Source organism: Bos indicus x Bos taurus, chromosome 3 (assembly GCF_003369695.1).
Source record: "Bos indicus x Bos taurus breed Angus x Brahman F1 hybrid chromosome 3, Bos_hybrid_MaternalHap_v2.0, whole genome shotgun sequence".
NCBI lineage: Eukaryota > Metazoa > Chordata > Mammalia > Artiodactyla > Bovidae > Bos > Bos indicus x Bos taurus.
The window spans coordinates 9,859,974-9,877,157 of NC_040078.1; the positions used below are offsets into that span (position 1 = coordinate 9,859,974).

Below are 17,184 nucleotides of genomic sequence, written 5' to 3' on the forward strand. Positions count from 1 at the left end.
ATATCTGAGGTTACTGATATTTCTCCCAGCAATCTTGATTCCAGCTTGTGCTTCTTCCAGCCCAGCATTTCTCATGATGTACTCTGCATATAAGTTAAATAAGCAGTGTGACAATATACAGCCTTGACGTACTCCTTTTCCTATTTGGAACCAGTCTGTTGTTCCATGTCCAGTTCTAACTATTGCTTCCTGACCTGCATGGTCTTCTAGGGCTTCCAAAACAAGACACCACAGAATGAGTGACTTAACAGAAATTTATTTTCTCATTCTTGGAGATTGGAAATCCAAGACAGAGGTGTTAGCAGGTTCAGTTTCTCCAGAGGCCTGTCTCCTTGGCTTTCAGGGGCTTCCTTCTCTCTGTGTCCTTCCATGGTTTTCTTCTGTGTGTACATGCTTCCCGGGTGTCTCTCCCTCTTCTTGTAAGGACACCAGTTATATCAGCTTAGGGTCATCTCAATGACCTCTTTTAACCTTATTTTTTAAAGGCCTATCTCTAAACACAGTCATATTCTGAAATATTGGGGATGGGGTTTAGGATTTCCACATGTAATTTAAAGGGAACAGATCCATAACAATACTTCATGAACAGTGGATGGGCAGTGAGTGCTATGGATAATCAATCTATGGATCCTGGAGAACTTCTGGTGTTCTTGAAGAGATGTCCTGCTAGGCCCATGTTGCCCAGAGTAGGGCCAGAACATGTACCAGTAGAGAGAGAAGGGGGAGGGTGTGGAAGGTTGTGCCAACTGCCCCGGCCACTCCTGGGAGGTGGTACAGGAGTCTCATGGAAGGTCCAAGGTCCAAGGTGGTTTCCAGGCACCAGCTACATCCCAGACCATCATGTGGCTGGGCAGTGGGGCTCCTCACGATCCAGGCATTGCTCATGGCACAGCCTACACGAGGGGGCTCTCTGTCTCTTGATCCACTTCATCAGCACAGACATCCTTTTTCTTTTTTCCTGTCAAGGAGATCAGAAAGAAGGTAACTCCTCCAGTGTTTGTACCCAAGGCCCCTGAATCCTAACTGTCCTGGTCCAAGATCATCTTGGGCAAAGGGATATCTCTCCTGGTTTTCTAAGACCCTGGAAAAGGAGATGCTTCAAGGACAGGAAGTTCTTCCTAATGTCTAGTCTTCCTCTGCAACTGCGGTACACTTTTAGTTGTAGAAGGTATAGAAACTTAGAGCTGGGACAGACTCAGTTAATGACTGGCAGAAGCCACATGACAAGAGCCAGGGCTGGCTTCCAGATGCCCTGAATGTAGCCTTTCCACTTTCCCAGATAGTCAAATTCTCTCTGCCGCTTCTCGGTGGACAAAGCTGCTCTTTTCTGAGCCTCAAAAGCATCAGATTAAGTGAAAGAAATCAGTCACAGAGGACCATACAGTTTATGATTCCATTTACATAAAATGTCCAGAATAGACAGTCTAGAGACAGGAAGGAGATTAGTGGTTGCTTGGGGCTGGAAGGGAAAGGAAGGGTTAGGGAGTGATGGCTAAGGGGCTTGGGAATTTCTTTTGGAGTAATGAGAATGTTCTCAAATTGAGTGTGGTGATGGATGCACAACTCTGTGACTGTAATAAAAGCCATTGAGTTTTACTCTTTAAATGTATGAATTATATGATATGTGAATTATAGTCCAATAAAACTGTTAAAACAAAAAGCTGCTCTTTTCCTGGCTTCTACCTTCTTACCATGAATCTTGGGGACTCTTCGGGCCAAAGGGCCAGGCCAGACGCTCTCAGGCGGAGACAGGGCCCCTGGATGGAGTGTGACCTCAGCTGTCCCCTCCTCCCTCCTTTGCAAGTGGAAAGAATACGCTGGAGCCAGCTTGGCGGCCCAGCTGCATGCTCAGCTGCTGGGCCAAGACTCTTGCCTTTGAGGACACATCCACTGTAATGGGGTCTTATGCCTCCTTCTCCTTGCTGGCCCACTATCTCCATCCTGGGACCAGCCCAGACAGCCTAGGATGGACATGTCCAGGAGGCCCAGGTCAGCAAGGACAATTCTTTCAGGGGTAACACATCCCAGGACTGGCTGTAGACGTCAGAACCCAGAACGCCTCCTTCTCTCTTCTCCTGGAAAAGGAAGCCCTGTGAGCTCCCGCCCAGAGAGGTGCTTCTCTCAGGGAGCATTTCCTAGGATGGTTGACAAGAAGGGGTTGGGTTTCACCTAGACTTACACCCAACACAGCTTTAGTGATACCAGCTATGTTCCAGGAACCCTTGCTAGGTGCCCGGAGGTGACACAGAGTTTGTTTTTCGAGGGCTGAGAACTCCATGGAGAGTGAGGGCAGTAGGTGCTGTGACTGAGGTGAGCATTGGACGGTCAAGGCGGGGCACAGACCCAGGCTGGGTGTGCAGGAGAAGTTCCAGAAGGCTTCCTGGAGGTGGCATGCCTTGAGGATGGTGGAGCTGACAGCCAAATGAAGAAAGCAAGTTGGGCGGGAAATCATGGAAAATATTTTCCAGACAGAGAGAGTAGAATGTGCAAATGCTTACAGAGGTACTTGAGAGAGTAGCACATTTGAAAACTGCTAAAGGAATTTCAAATAATTCAGTCTGAAGGAAGACCGGAATATTCGATGGAGAGGGCCAGGAGATGATGTGGGAGAGGTAAGGAGGGCAGAACATACGAAGCCTAAATAAGAGGAGGTCCAAACTCAGCCCTCCTCCTCCGCAGACCTGCCTCCTCCGCCCATCCCCAGCCCCCACAGGACTCCTACCTGACCAGGGGCCCCAGTGCCAGGCAGACAGACCAGCCAAGATCAGGAGCAGCGAGACAGGTACCACCACCAGCAGCACATCTTTGTAGGAGGCCCTCCCTGGAGCTGGACATGGAGGAGACACGGTCACAGGGGGACCAGAAGCTTCACCACCCCTCAACCACTGCTCCCCAACCCTCGGCATACCTGCCTGGCGATGGCAGCTCTCCCAGGGGGTGACTGTGGCCAGGTCCCAGCTGACGGGGTTGGAGACAATGCAGGAATAGGCCACGCCTTTGTCTCCTGGTCCCAGGGACACACTCAGCACCTGTCCATCCGTGAAGAGGCCAGCTGGCTCCATATCAAGGTCCACAGTTCCCTCCCGTCGCCAGCTATAGGTTATGTCGCTGGTGTTGGGAGCCCGGCAGGACAGGAACACGTGGCAGGTCTTGGGGGGCTGAGCATCCCCTGATACAGCGATGAACACTTTGACCACGGGCCTGGGCACTGCATCTGGGCAAGAACAGCAGAGCCGACATGGGTTAAAGGGATGCTGTGCGCGTGGATCCCATAGCTCCAGCTCTGGGATCCATGCAGGGCTAGAAGCTGCCTCTGACTAAGCCTCCCCAAAACCTTGTCTTTCTCCCACTGCCCACAGGACAGAAGCTGAATTCCTAAGTCTGGTATTTAACATCCTTCATCAAATAGTTGATGTCAACCTTTCCAGCTATACTTCCTGCTGACCCCCTCCTCACCCATCTGATTAATTTCCTGTTTTCCAAATGTGTCATGCCTTTCCATATCTTCCATACGGCTCAGCTGTACACACATGCCTGTTGTTTCTCATCCTTCTAGAGAACTCCTACCCATCCTTCAAGGCCCAGTGTGGAGACACTGCTTGCCGCTCTGACCGTGGAGCCTTCCCTGATAGTCCTGGTGCAGCTCCGAGCCCTCCAAGCACTCTGTGTATCACAGTGTTCCCCTGATACACGGTACATCAGTCAGAGAGACAATCAGTGTTTATTAAGGTAGACACAAAGACAAACACATTCCTGGGTTTTTGGAGCTTTTGGAGTCTGATGAGGAAGACGTACTAATGAGTGACTATGAATAACTAAGAAAATTCTTACAAGAATGCAAAGTTCTGTGAAGGAGCAGACAAGTGGGTGGGAGCTCTGCCTTGCGATTTCCATACCCCTCACTCTTAAGGTGCTCAGCTACCCGGGCCACTGGCCAAACTGGTGTCCTAGTGTCCAGACCATGGCTCCCTTTTGCTATATTGGTTGATGAGTAGATCAGGAGTCTCATGGCAATGAATGCCAGCGGGGGCCCATTCTGGAGACAACGGGAGGGCTGTTTCTGACAGCATTCCAGAGTCAAGCAGAGTAAAACCTCATTAATGCCAGCTCAATCTGGTGGGATTTGTGATATGAAAAAAGAAAAGATTTGCTGGGTGCACTAATAGTATAAACAAAGATTACAGGGGGGATATTTACACTACTTAAGAGGACAAGCTGCATCCAAACATGATCAGGCACAGTAGAAACACCCATTGACATTTCTGGTAATTGATCTGCTAATTCAAATCATTCTCATCCATTGTCAAAGCAGAGCTCCTAAGGATGGCTGCTTGGCAGCTTTGTGCAATTAGTTCTAATCACGCTATGTATTTGGAAGCAATAAAACAGCAATTTCCTTAAAATCTGTAATTCAGATGCTGAGAACAAGGCATTTTAGAGCTTAGTGGTGTGGGTGCTGCATGTATTATCACATTCCACGTCCTTATTTCACATGTGCGGCAGCGGAGACTCAGAACAGGGGCGAGGCTCCCTGGCTGCCTGGATGGTTGTGAAGGTTGTTCACTGGGCAAGGGCCTTGGGCTCAGGGGTAACAGGTGAGAGGGTGTTGAATTTCAGCTGGCGCTTGGCTTGCCAAACAGTGCAGCCTGGGTCAGGGCAGTGTGCACCCTTTAGTCACACACTAGCAGCCCAAGGGGCTCACCGAGTGGTGACCCAGTTATCTCCCTCTGGGCATGGGAGGGTCTCTCTCTTTCCCAATTTACCACCGCCTCTCTCTCCCTCAGTGATTCCTTTTGCCCAGCTCTCACTTCTACTCTCCATTCTTCCATTGGGGCCTTTTCTTTTCCCTATTTCTATCCAAATTTCTGAGGTTTTACTAAAATAGCGGTCACTGACACATCTTTACCAAGCCACTAGGTAGATGAATAGGAGCTCAAAGGCCATTTTATCTTGACCAGCAAAAATATGGTGGCAGTGGTAGAGGTGGAGGCAAAGGTAGTGACGGTGGAGGCAGTGATGGTGGGGTGATGGAGAGGGGGCAGAGGTGGAGGCAGTGATGGTGGGATGGGTGATGGTGGGGTGATGGAGAGGGGGCAGAGGTGGAGGCAGTGATGGTGGGGTGATGGAGAGGGGGTAGAGGTGGAGGCAGTGATGGTGGGATGGGAGATGGTGGGGTGATGGAGAGGGGGCAGAGGTGGAGGCAGTGATGGTGGGATGGGTGATGGTGGGGTGATGGAGAGGGGGCAGAGGTGGAGGCAGTGATGGTGGGTGATGGTGGGGTGATGGAGAGGGGGCAGAGGTGGAGGCAGTGATGGTGGGGTGATGGAGAGGGGGGTAGAGGTGGAGGCAGTGATGGTGGGATGGGAGATGGTGGGGTGATGGAGAGGGGGCAGAGGTGGAGGCAGTGATGGTGGGATGGGTGATGGTGGGTGATGGAGAGGGGGCAGAGGTGGAGGCAGTGATGTGGGACGGGTGATGGTGGGGTGATGGAGAGGGGGCAGAGGTGGAGGCAGTGATGGTGGGGTGATGGAGAGGGGGCAGAGGTGGAGGCAGTGATGGTGGGGTGATGGTGGGGTGATGGAGGGGGGCAGAGGTGGAGGCAGTGATGGTGGGGGTGATGGTGGGGTGATGGACAGGGGGCAGAGGTGGAGGCAGTGATGGTGGGGGTGATGGTGGGGTGATGGAGAGCGGGGTAGAGGTGGAGGCAGTGATGTGGGATGGGTGATGGTGGGTGATGGAGAAGGGGTAGAGGTGGAGGCAGTGATGTGGGACGGGTGATGGTGGGGTGATGGAGAGGGGGCAGAGGTGGAGGCAGTGATGGTGGGGTGATGGTGGGGTGATGGAGAGCGGGGTAGAGGTGGAGGCAGTGATGTGGGATGGGTGATGCTGGGTGATGGAGAGGGGGTAGAGGTGGAGGCAGTGATGGTGGGGTGATGGTGGGGTGATGGAGAGGGGGCAGAGGTGGAGGCAGTGATGGTGGGGGTGATGGTGGGGTGATGGAGAGCGGGGTAGAGGTGGAGGCAGTGATGTGGGATGGGTGATGGTGGGTGATGGAGAAGGGGTAGAGGTGGAGGCAGTGATGTGGGACGGGTGATGGTGGGGTGATGGAGAGGGGGCAGAGGTGGAGGCAGTGATGGTGGGGTGATGGTGGGGTGATGGAGAGCGGGGTAGAGGTGGAGGCAGTGATGTGGGATGGGTGATGCTGGGTGATGGAGAGGGGGTAGAGGTGGAGGCAGTGATGGTGGGGGTGATGGTGGGGTGATGGAGAGGGGGCAGAGGTGGAGGCAGTGATGGTGGGGGTGATGGTGGGATGATGGAGAGCGGGGTAGAGGTGGAGGCAGTGATGTGGGACGGGTGATGGTGGGGTGATGGAGAGGGGGGCAGAGGTGGAGGCAGTGATGGTGGGATGGGTGATGGTGGGGTGATGGAGAGGGGTAAAGGTGGAGGCAGTGATGTGGGGCGGGTGATGGTCGGGTGGAGAATGTGGTTGTCTTGGCGGTGGTGATTGTGATGATAGTGGCTCTGATGGAAGTGGAGGTAAAGTTGCTGGAAAGACTCATCCACCCCCCAGTGAATCCAGTCACACCAGTGAGGTGGTGAGTGCAACTTTATGAATGACCCTACAAACCCAGGTAGAGCAGAGGAGCTGGTCAGCTGAACCCTGGAAACTCAGAGTTGTGAGAAATAAAAAGAGTTGTTGTTTTTAGCTGGTAAAATTGGGGATGGTTTATTTTGCAACAATACATAATAACGAGAACCCTCGAATGATATACATTTAAAATCTCTCAATACGGCTAAAAGAGTTCTTTAAAGAAATATGAAATAATTCTATACTTTAATTAAAATTTAATTTTTAATTTAAAATGTTGTGTCATAGTTCCATTGTAATATTTACATTTCTTTTCTGTGGTGCATAAAATAATGGCACATCTTATAACCTGATATCTTAGAACTGATGACTTACAGGATAAAGAACCCGCTTGCCAATGCAGGAGATGTAAGAGATGTGGGTTCAATCCCTGGGTTGGGAAGATCCCCTGGAGGAGAGCATGGCAACACACTCCTGTATTCTTGCCTGGTGAATCCCATGGACAGAGGAATATGGTGGGCTACAGTCCTTGGGATCGCAGAGTCAGACGCGACTGAGGGACTGAGCACACGCGCACAGGCTAGCCTCTATCCTAGACGCTTTCTCAACTGATTTTACCTTTATTGGCATTTTCATGATAATATTACTGTGCTGGTTTTACAAGTGAGAAAGCTCAGTGTCAGGCAGCTAAGTATTGTTCTCAGGCCACTGAGATAAGAAGACAGAGCTAGAGTTCTGACCAGGGCTGTCCAGTGGCAGAGTCTGGTGGCCCCAGCCAGAAACTCACGTGGGAGAGCCCCAGGAGTTTTCTTACCTGTGGGTGTGGGGGAGCAACTGTTCCCTGAATCAGCCGTGAGGTCAGAAGCCAGAGGTTTCTAGGACTCCGCTCTCCCCAGTTCCCAGGACTCAAGATGCCTTCCCGGAGTTTGATGGGAAGGCGTGGGGCAGAGAATCTGCGTCCGGCACACTCACCGTACACTTTGAGCTGCAGGGTCTGGGTCCGGGCCCGACCTTGCTTGTCCACCAGCAGCACGGAGAAGTTGCCGCTGTCTCCAGACTCCAGTGGCCGCAGCTCCAGGCTGAGGTTGGTGTGTAGCTGGGCTCGGCCCAGGAAGCGGGAGTGGTATAGCGTCTCTGGGGAGCCCCGGAAGAACGTGGCCAGGAGCTCCTCTGAAGGCCAGAGGGATCTCCAGATGGCCTCTCGGACTTGGAAACCGGGAGGGTGATCCGCCACCAGCAGCGCCGAGCCGCCCACCTGGCCCTGCACTTGGGCACTGGCGATGACCATGGGAAGCAGTGCTGAAAGGACAGAGCTCCGTCACTCTGCCTGTGCCAAACCTTCTTTCTCCCTGCACTCAGCTGAGCTGCTATGGAGCAGAGGGCCCTTCTCTCCATGCCTCCTCCACCCAAGCTGAGGGGGCACTGTGCCAGGGCCTGGGAATAAAACAGTGAGGAAGGAATTTGGTCCTTGGGCTCACGGAGCTCTGACTTTTAAGAAAGCAGTCTGCCACAATGGCCAAAAGGCGTGCCCTGGGAGAACATGGGTATGGTGATAGGGTGAACTGGCCTGGCCTTGAGGAGCTCAGAGAAGCGAAGGTTAAGCTGAGACTTGAAAGAGGAATGGGAATCGGCCAGGCCAAGCAGAGGGCAGCCTGTAGTGGGGACTGGGCAGTGTTAGAGGCCGGGCGAGCAGCACAAGGGTCCGGAGGGTGAGAGAGCTCGGTGCACCAAGGGAACTAAAGTAGCTCTCTGCAGGGGAGCAAGACATTGCACTGCAGTCTGCCGGAGCCAGGTCCTGCAAGGCCCTGAAAGCAGCTTTGGAGTTGGGGCTTTATCCTTAGAGTGATGGGGAACCTCGGATAGGTTTTAAGTAAGCGAGTGACATGATTAGATCCATGGTTAGAAAGACAACTCCAGCAGAGGTATGGAGGATGCAGAGGACGTGGGGGAATGCTGAGGCTTTGGCTACTAATCCCAAGGAGGGTGATGGGAACTTGTACCATGGAAGGGAGCAATGGGGATGGGCAGAAGTGGGAGGAATGACGTGGGATTAAGGTGTGTAGTCAGTGGGATCTGGTAACAAATTAGATCTGGGAGTGAGGGAGTGAGGAGTCAAGGATGGCTCCCAGGTCCTTGGGACCCACTAGGTACCATTCTCCATGATCCAGAAAAGGAGAAATAGAATGGAGGTGAGATGGCAAGAGGCTGTTTTGTTGGGAACATACTGCGTTCGACGTGTGTGGGTGACACCTCTGTTTGAATTCCCACTCTGACTCCTTTGCTGGCTAATTTCTGCTCATCCCTGAAGCATTCCCGCCTCCCCAACCTCCCCTATTCCTCATTGCTGTTTACAAACTCTCTGTGTTCTCACAGCAGCCTGGGGCCACCTCTACAAATGCTCTTATTCCTCTATGTTACCGCTTGTTTACGAGTCCCATGAGACCCTGAGTTCCTCTTCTGATCTTTGGGCTCCCCGTGACCACTGCTGTTTAGGAAGAGGATGCAGGAGAAGCCAGCAAGTTTACTTACCGCATGATGAAATTGGTGAGGACTTCCCTTGCGCCTGACTCAGTGGAATGCGCAGGGGTGCAGAGCAGAATGAGTGCAGATAGGGAACATACCCAAGTGTTGGGAGGTTGGTTAGGAAGATGTATTCTGGATGACCACTCAGCCAGCCACTGTAACTCCAGTCCCCAGTGCATCTCACTGCCCTGCCAGCCCCAGGCACCTCAGTCCGAACTGGGGATGGCTCCAGAGTTAATGCACATCGGAGATGCCACATCCAGAGAGCACAGCATTGAATGTCAATCAAGACTCCTGTTCTATTCTACTCTAGCTCTGCCATGAATGAACTGAGCAATCTTCTGGGGCACTCTCCTCCCTTCTGTCATCCCATCCAGAAAATAAGGGGGTACATTCAGTCAGTGGTACTTTCACCACTCAGAAAAATTATTTTAGCTTCCCATGTCCAAGGATATGAAAGATTTTCAAACCTAACAGATTTCCTCTTTGGGGCAGGACTTCCTTGACATGTTTAGAGATGTTGACACTTGCAGATTTTTGGAGCCAGGAACTCAGGTGGGAAACCCAAAGTTGTCTCAAAGGCCTTGTGAGTCTCTGATGCAAACAGAAGAGTCTGAGTCTTTGCTGCACCCCACAACTCTCATCCCCTGGCCTAGCACTGCTGGCTTTTGTCACATTGACCACTTGTTGACCAATCAGGGGCGGGGGGGTGTCAGGCATCAGACAGGATGCAAGGGGTGTCACCCAGTGTTGAGGAGACCTGAGGTCTCTTCTGACATCACACTGTTATTGGCCACCCGGAATCTGCATGCACTATATTAACTTGCTTTTGCCTCTTACTCTCCTCAGTGTCCACTTCCACAGACCTTGGGGTAGGGGCTCAGGTTTCCCACAGGCAGCTGGAAAGAAGTCCTTAGACTGCAAGAGCCCCACTCCCCCCCTGCTCCTCCCAGACTGTATTTAGAATTTGCATGCTGCCAGACCCTCATGTTCTCACCACTATATCTAACAAAACCAATGGTCCTACCAGCTTCAGTTTTAACCTCCCTGGACCACAAAACAGTTCATGTCTCATGGACACAGAGGCTCCTTGTGCTTCCACCCTTCTTCCCAAGATCCTGTGTCTCTTTGCTCCTGCCTGGCTTTCAAGGCTGCCTGAGAACTTACTTCCATCTTCCCTACCCCTCCTCAGCTCCTGAGTTCTCCCTTGGAAGGGGGAGGGGCCTTCAGTTCTCTGAGGCTAGGCCTGCCCTACTTACCTTCCCAGAGAAGCAGACTCCACAGAGACCACACAGCCATACTTCAGAGAGGCAGACGAACTCCCTCAATGACCCAAATCCAGAACATCCCAGGTCAAGTGGATGCTCGGAAGGAGCTGTGGTCCTTCTGGAAAGTCCCATGTTCAGAAGGAGGAATCTTGACTCAGAACAAGATGCCCCGAAAGTGAAAATATCCAGAGAAAAGTGGAAGTTGGCTTCAGACTTAGCTGGGCTCTTTCAGGAGCCATTTCTTGTAAGTCAGCCTCTTTCAAATGCCTATGGTTAGCTAAGGCAGGCGGCAAGCACCCCCGCACAAGCCGACATCCTCCTCACTGAGTCTCTCTGGGCAGCCCCGCATCCCACGCTGCCTGGCTGCCCCTCCTTTCCTGTTGAAGCCACGGAAAACCCTTTAAACTGCAATTCCCATTGTCACTTCTCCTCTGCTTAAAATTTTTCCATGGCCTCCAGCTGCCCTCAGGATCAAGGGCAACTAAACTGTTGGCTTAAGATACAAGGCTCTCCTAAGTCCAACTCCAGCCTGCTTCTCCAGCCTGGCGTCCCATGCCCTTCCGCTCTCTAACCACACCAAGCAGTGCCGCCTCTTCTCAGAACTGCCGATTCCACACTTTCACGTTGTGCTCGATCCTCCAGCAGGCAAGCTGTTCCATCCGTCCTCCCGGACTTGCTGTGGTTATGTGGGCAATGCAGCTGACCAGACTCCCATTCAGGGCTTTCTGACCACGGGCAGTGTGGGGAAGCTTCCCTTCTGTGTGCTCAGGGCACGCCTGTGCTTCTGTGATCACTCGTAACATGTCATCCTGTAACAGTTTTCTCATCTGCATAGACTGTTTATTGCCAAGGTCTCATATTCATTTCTGTGTTCCCCTTGGTGCTGGGCAAGCCACGAATGCTTTGTTGTTTAGTTGCTAAGTGGTGTCCTATTCTTTGTGATCCCATGGATTGTAGGCTTCCAGGCTCCACTGTCCATGGGATTTTCCAGGCAACAGTACTGGAGAGAGTTGCCATTTCGTTCTCCAGAGGATCTTCCTGACCCAGGAACCGAACCTGTGTCTCTGCGTCTTCTGCATCAGCAGGCAGTTTCTTTACCACCACGCCACTGCATATCAGGGACTATGAACCCAGACCTTAATGGATGCTTAATGAATATTTGTTAAACGAGGGCACGAATTCTAGAGATGGTTACATATTTTGCTACCTGAAAGACCTACAACTCTTCTTCAAGAGGATCTGATTATCTCCCTGTTAGAGATGGGGGAGTTTGAAGACCAGAACGAGGTTAGCATCTTTCCGGGGTCACAGAGAAGCAGAGCTGTGAGCTGAGCTTCAGCCTTTGGAGCATGGCCCATTCTGCCAGTCACCCCATCCTCACTACCTTTATCTTTTCACTTCTGAAGGTTACTTGGTTTCTTGAGTCAAGGAAGGTTTTGCAAGAAGGAAGATCTCCGAGCTTCCCGAGTGTGGCTTGTGGTACCTTGTCCTGCCTAGCTTCTGACCTGTCAGTCAAATTGGACGCTCCGCACTGGACCAATAAGGAGGCAGACGTGGTGGCGGATGAGCAGGAGGATTCCGGGATAGGCTTCCAGCCCTCCAGGTACTCACCACCAAATGGTAGGAATAGCATGTGCCTAGGCAATGGCACCCGACTCCAGTTCTCTTGCCTGGAAAATCCCATGGATGGAGGAGCCTGGTAGGCTGTAGTCCATGGGGTCGCCAAGAGTCGGACACGACTGAGCGACTTTCCTTTCACTTTTCACTTTCATGCATTGGAGAAGGAAATGGCAACCCACTCCAGTGTTCTTGCCTGGAGAATCCCCGGGACGGGGGAGCCTGATGGGCTTCCGTCTGTGGGGTCGCACAGAGTCGGACACGACTAAAGTGACTTAGCAGCAGCAGCAGGAAGGGAAGACCCACCATGGACAGACATGGGTCTGGGCAAAAGAGCAGCACAGAGAGTCTACCCCACACGATCCCATAGACTGTATCCCACCAGGCTCCTCTGTTCATGGAATTCTTGGGGCCAGAATACTGGGCTGGGTTGTCATTTCTTTCTCCAGGAGATCTTCCTGACCCAGGAATCAAACCTTGGTCTCTGCATTTCGAGCAGTTTCTTTACCATCTGAGCCTCCGTGGAAGCCCCTGGTGGACAGGAGCTGCTTCCTTAAAAGGAGGAATTTGAGCTGCATCTTGAATATGGATATACTTTGGATAGGCGGAGAAAACAGGGTGGGCCAGAAGTTGGGTGGGAGTTGCTCTGAGCATGAGGGGAGAGCAGTGTGTAAGGCTTGACGGTGGGGAGGTTCCAAGTAGGCTCCAGGGACAATGAAGGATCAGAAGGGGGAACCCTCTAAGGCTGCTGTGGGTAAAATGGAAAGGGAGGTTGGGAGTCAGATTGTGGAGGCTTTGAGTATGGGGTTAAGTTTAGGTTTTTATTCTGGAGACCAGCAGTTCTCATCCTTGCTGAAAACTTGGGTTCTCGAGGATTCTGTTCAGTGGGGCTGGGCTGGGTCCCAGGAGTCTGTCGCTTTAACAATCACTGCATTCGGGTGGTTCTGAGCTGGTGGATGGAGGGAGCTCTGAGAAGCACTGCTTGGAAGGAGGGGGCTGTTTGTTGCCCATTTTTGGCTAGCTTGCTAGTGGGAGGACAGCGTGCAGGGCTGATTGCTGTTGTTCTTTAGTTGCTAAGTCGTGTCTGACTCTATGTGACTTCATGGTCTGTAGCCTTCCAAGCTCCTCTGTCTGTGGGATTTCCCACGCAAGAGTACTGGAGTGGGCTGCCATTTCCTTTCCTAGGGGATCTTCCCAGCCCTGGGATGGAACCCGCATCTGCCGCAGCAGCCGGAGGATTCTTTGCTGCTAAGCCACCAGGGAAGCCGAAAGGCACACTGAAGCAGAGGATGGTTTTGACCCATTAAGCCTTGGGTTATGGGCCCAGCACACTTTCACAGTACCGCTCTGCTACCTCAGGGCTGACAGGGGGAGAAAAAGAGGCAGGGTGGCCTGGTAGCAGCTGTTGTGATCATCCCGACTGAAGTAGAAAGGAACCCTCTAGGGAGAAAGGGGCAGAGCTGGAGTCATGATGGAACTAACCCTAATCTGCCTATAGGCGGAGAGGCCAAAGGAGGGGATCAGCTACATGACTCCACTGTCAATTTCCTCATCCATGTGTCAGATATTTATTGAGCATCTACTTACTTGCCGGGTGCTGGGGACACAGACATGAAAGGCACAGCCCCTGCCCTCAAGGAATCTGCAGTTTAGATGAGAAGATGGACATGTAACCCAATAATTACAATCAGAGTGGCCAGAGCAAAGCCAGCTGTGTGCAAAGCACGCTATGGCAGCCAGAGGGTGGATGGATAGGAGCCAGCAGGGTGGGCAGGAGGCTGGGAGGCCCCTGTGGAGCTGGGGTGGAGACTGAGGGGAACCTTAGGATATAAACGAGGGTGAGGATAGGACTTAACTCAGGCTCTGGGGTTGGGTTTTGTGGGTTCAGATCTTGGTTGTGAAACAAGCAAAGTGACTGCTCTGTGTTTGGCATCTTCCTTCATGAAATAGAGATTAATAACAGTATCTACATCTTCATGGTGCCCTCAGGGTGAAACCACTTAGAATGGGGTCTGGCGCATAGTCATGTGAAATGAAGAATGTTGCCCACCATCCAGTTCTACAAGAATCAAGTCCCTGGCTACTGCAGTTGTTACCCTGAAAGGAATTCAGGGTGACCATCAGGATGAGGCCCTCTGTGCTCTGGGAAAACAGGCAGAACAGGCCCTCAGATATATTGAAAGAAAATTTTATGAACCCTATTTCTTGCATCTTCCCATACTTAGAAAAGCAATAAAATGATTAACTAAGATGGCTGTGCCTCATGCCTGGCAGCAACCTTCTACCAAGGTGTGTGCTGGGTTGCACGTACCCCTTCTCCCAAACCACATATATGCTGACTTCCCCTAACCTCTTCGGAGCAGCTTCTCAGAGTGACTGGAGAGGCTGTCTCCTGGGCTCTAGTTCTCAGTGAGTCTCCAAATAAAACGGAGGCTCTCAGCTCTCACATTGTGCAATTCAATTTCAGTTGATAGTCTGCACTCAAAAAAATTAACCATTGTTACTACGCGGCCAGAGAGAGGGAAGAAGGAGAGCCGGGCAAGCGCAGATAGTGGAGTGTTGAGGTTCGAGCAGCCCTGCTGTAACTCTCTTCTCCCAGACTGTGAGCTCCTGAGAGTGGGGATCAGGCCCCCTTCATGTCTGCACCCTGTATATCACCAAGGACAGGCTTTCTACCAAGTGGTGCCCTGCAAACAGGTGTTGAAGAGGATTGAATGATTCTGAAATGTCAAGGCCAGGTTTGGGATGGCCCTGGGGTGCGGGAGTCTGGCCAGTATGTGAATGCTGGAAATACAGATGCTGAATTCCCTTGGGGGAGACAGTGAACAGTCACACTCCCTCTTAGCAGAAAGGGTGGTCGGTAATGGTCCATCCCAGCAGGACATGAGTTGCTGTCTCCAGTACACCAGCCCTTTTTCTTGAGGGGACTTTCGGAGGGGGAGCTGAGAAAGTGGGGAGGAGGAGGTTGGGTGAGGACCTGAAAATATCGCACGCACCTCCCCTCAAAGAACTTCTAGCAGCCCTGAGACAACTGGAGAAGAACCGACTGATGAAGGCACAGGAAGGGTTAAGTCGTGGAGGCAGTTTCTCTCCCCACTGCTAATCACTGGTTCAGACCACATTAATTACCCAGCCACAGGGGGAGTGCACAGAGCAAATTAACTGCTGAGTTCAAAGGGGCCACTCCCCACATTTCTTAATTAAGAGAGCAGCTGGCAGCCTGGGCTGCACTCAGCCTCCCTGGGGCCTTTCAGGGAAACTCCAGTGGCTGAGTCTGAGTCCACCTCTGCCCAGGCGTGGGCAGGCAGGGTGGCCCCATCTGTCAGGTGGAGTGGTCTGCATTCGCCTTCACTGTGGGCTGTGGGTGGGGGGCTGGGGGGAGCAGGTGTGCACTGTGGGGGTGGGGGGAGCAGGTGTTAACTGTGGCTCATCTGAGCCCGCAACCCTCAGCTCTGAGAGCAGATTTCAGGTCGGGTGGTGGTGCAGATTCAGGGTGGGGTGGAACTGGATGCAGTGTGAAGGGTGGCCCAAGCGACGCCCTGTCCCTGCCTACTCACACTTGTTCTTCTTGGACTGGCCTTAGGGCAGAATGGCCTCACTCCTTCCCCGCCTCCCTGCACCGGGAGACAAGTGAAACGGGGGGGGGGGGGGGGGGGGGGGGAAAGGTAGAATGTTTGAGAAGAGAAGGGAGCTGGTAGAGGAAGAGCACCAGGCAGGAAGGGGTGGGGGGCCTTTAGAGGCTTTTGGAATACAAGGAAGAAAGCAGGGTGTTTCTGGGGGTGGATGGGTCTCTGGGCACTGCTTCTTCTTTTTTTTTTTTTTAAATCACTTATTTATTTTAATTGGAGGATAATTGCTTTAGAATATTGTGATTGGTTTTGCCGTACATCAACATGAATCTGCCATCGGTATACACGTGTCCCCCCGATCCTGAACCCCTACCTCTTCCCTCCCCACTCTATCCCTCCAGGTTGTCCCAGAGCACCGGATTTGGGTGGGCACCACTTCTAAGCAGGATGGGGCTGAGGGGCAGGTAGAAGCCCCATGAGCCCATCTGTGTCTGCCTTCACCTATATGGTTCCCATAGAGTGGACCAGCTGCCTGCACCATCTGCCAGCTGATGCCATGGCAGCCCCGAAGGCTGCCCTGGCGAGGGGGCGTGCTGTGTGCACCCCTCCCTTGGCAGCCAGCTTGCTCACTGGCGCTGCCCTGTCGGGGAGACTAGGTTTGAGGCAGTGTGTGCATATTTGAAATGGACACATCTCACTTCCCCTGAGAGGACACTCTAGTGTCTGCCCGGCCCAAGGATGGCGTCTGCTTCAGTATTTGTGCCCAGGGCACCTCTCCTACATCAGCCTTATCCTGTCCCTGCTGGGAATTGGTGGAGGGAATGGGGCCTGGTGCTCACAGCTGGAAGTGGGAAGACTAAGGAGAGGGGAGAAAGAGGGAGCCTATGAAACAGCACTCAGGAGACTGGGTGGGAGGGGTCTGAGGCTTCAGCAGGCAGGGCCTGCTTTTGAGGCAAAGACACACTTTCCCAGAGGGTGGAAGAAAGATGGCCCAGAACAGAAAGCAAGGCATGACTGAGCCGTGTTGAAGTAGAGAAGGGGGAGAAGGAAACTCACTTCTTCACTTGCTGGCTTACACAGTATTTGCTGGGTTCCCATGGTGTGCACGCTGACGTACTGAGCAAATGTTGATCGGGGATCTAGCATGAGTAGGCCCTGTGCAGTCAGGAACACAGGCTGATGATGACAACGATCATGTTCCCAACCATGAAAGAAACAGTCACTATTGATCGGCACCTCACGTGGGAGAGAATTCCAGAAACAGGTAGAACAGAGGCTCTTCATTCACAGAGTGGTGCGAGCTGAAGGAGCAGCCTTGGTGATGCTCTGGGTCTGCCGGTACAACTTCTTTCGGCTGTGTAGACAGAGATTCAATATGGGGAGGCCTGGGTCTTCCCCATGCTGTGGTCCTTGTCTGTGCTTACTGTCATCACAGTTGAGACAAAGATGAAGGACACAGAGCTGTTTCAGTTCAGTTCAGTTCAGTTCAGTCGCTCAGTCGTGTCCGACTCTTTGCAACCCCATGAATCGCAGCACGCCAGGCCTCCCTGTTCATCACCAACTCCCGGAGTTCACTCAAACTCATGTCCATAGAGTCGGTGATGCCATCCAGCCATCT

General features: G+C 52.4%; 1 protein-coding gene across 1 annotated transcript; it reads right to left on the reverse strand.

Moving 5' to 3' along the window:
- Positions 1–236: 236 nt before the first annotated feature.
- On the reverse strand, positions 237–11,156 carry SLAMF8 (SLAM family member 8). The gene is made up of 5 exons (XM_027528945.1): positions 10,372–11,156; positions 7,562–7,888; positions 2,909–3,214; positions 2,723–2,827; positions 237–958 (listed from the first exon to the last, which is right to left on the reverse strand). The coding sequence occupies exons 1-5, from the start codon at positions 10,409–10,411 to the stop codon at positions 894–896; spliced, it is 843 nt and encodes a 280-aa protein (XP_027384746.1). The 5' UTR covers positions 10,412–11,156; the 3' UTR covers positions 237–893.
- Positions 11,157–17,184: the final 6,028 nt, after the last annotated feature.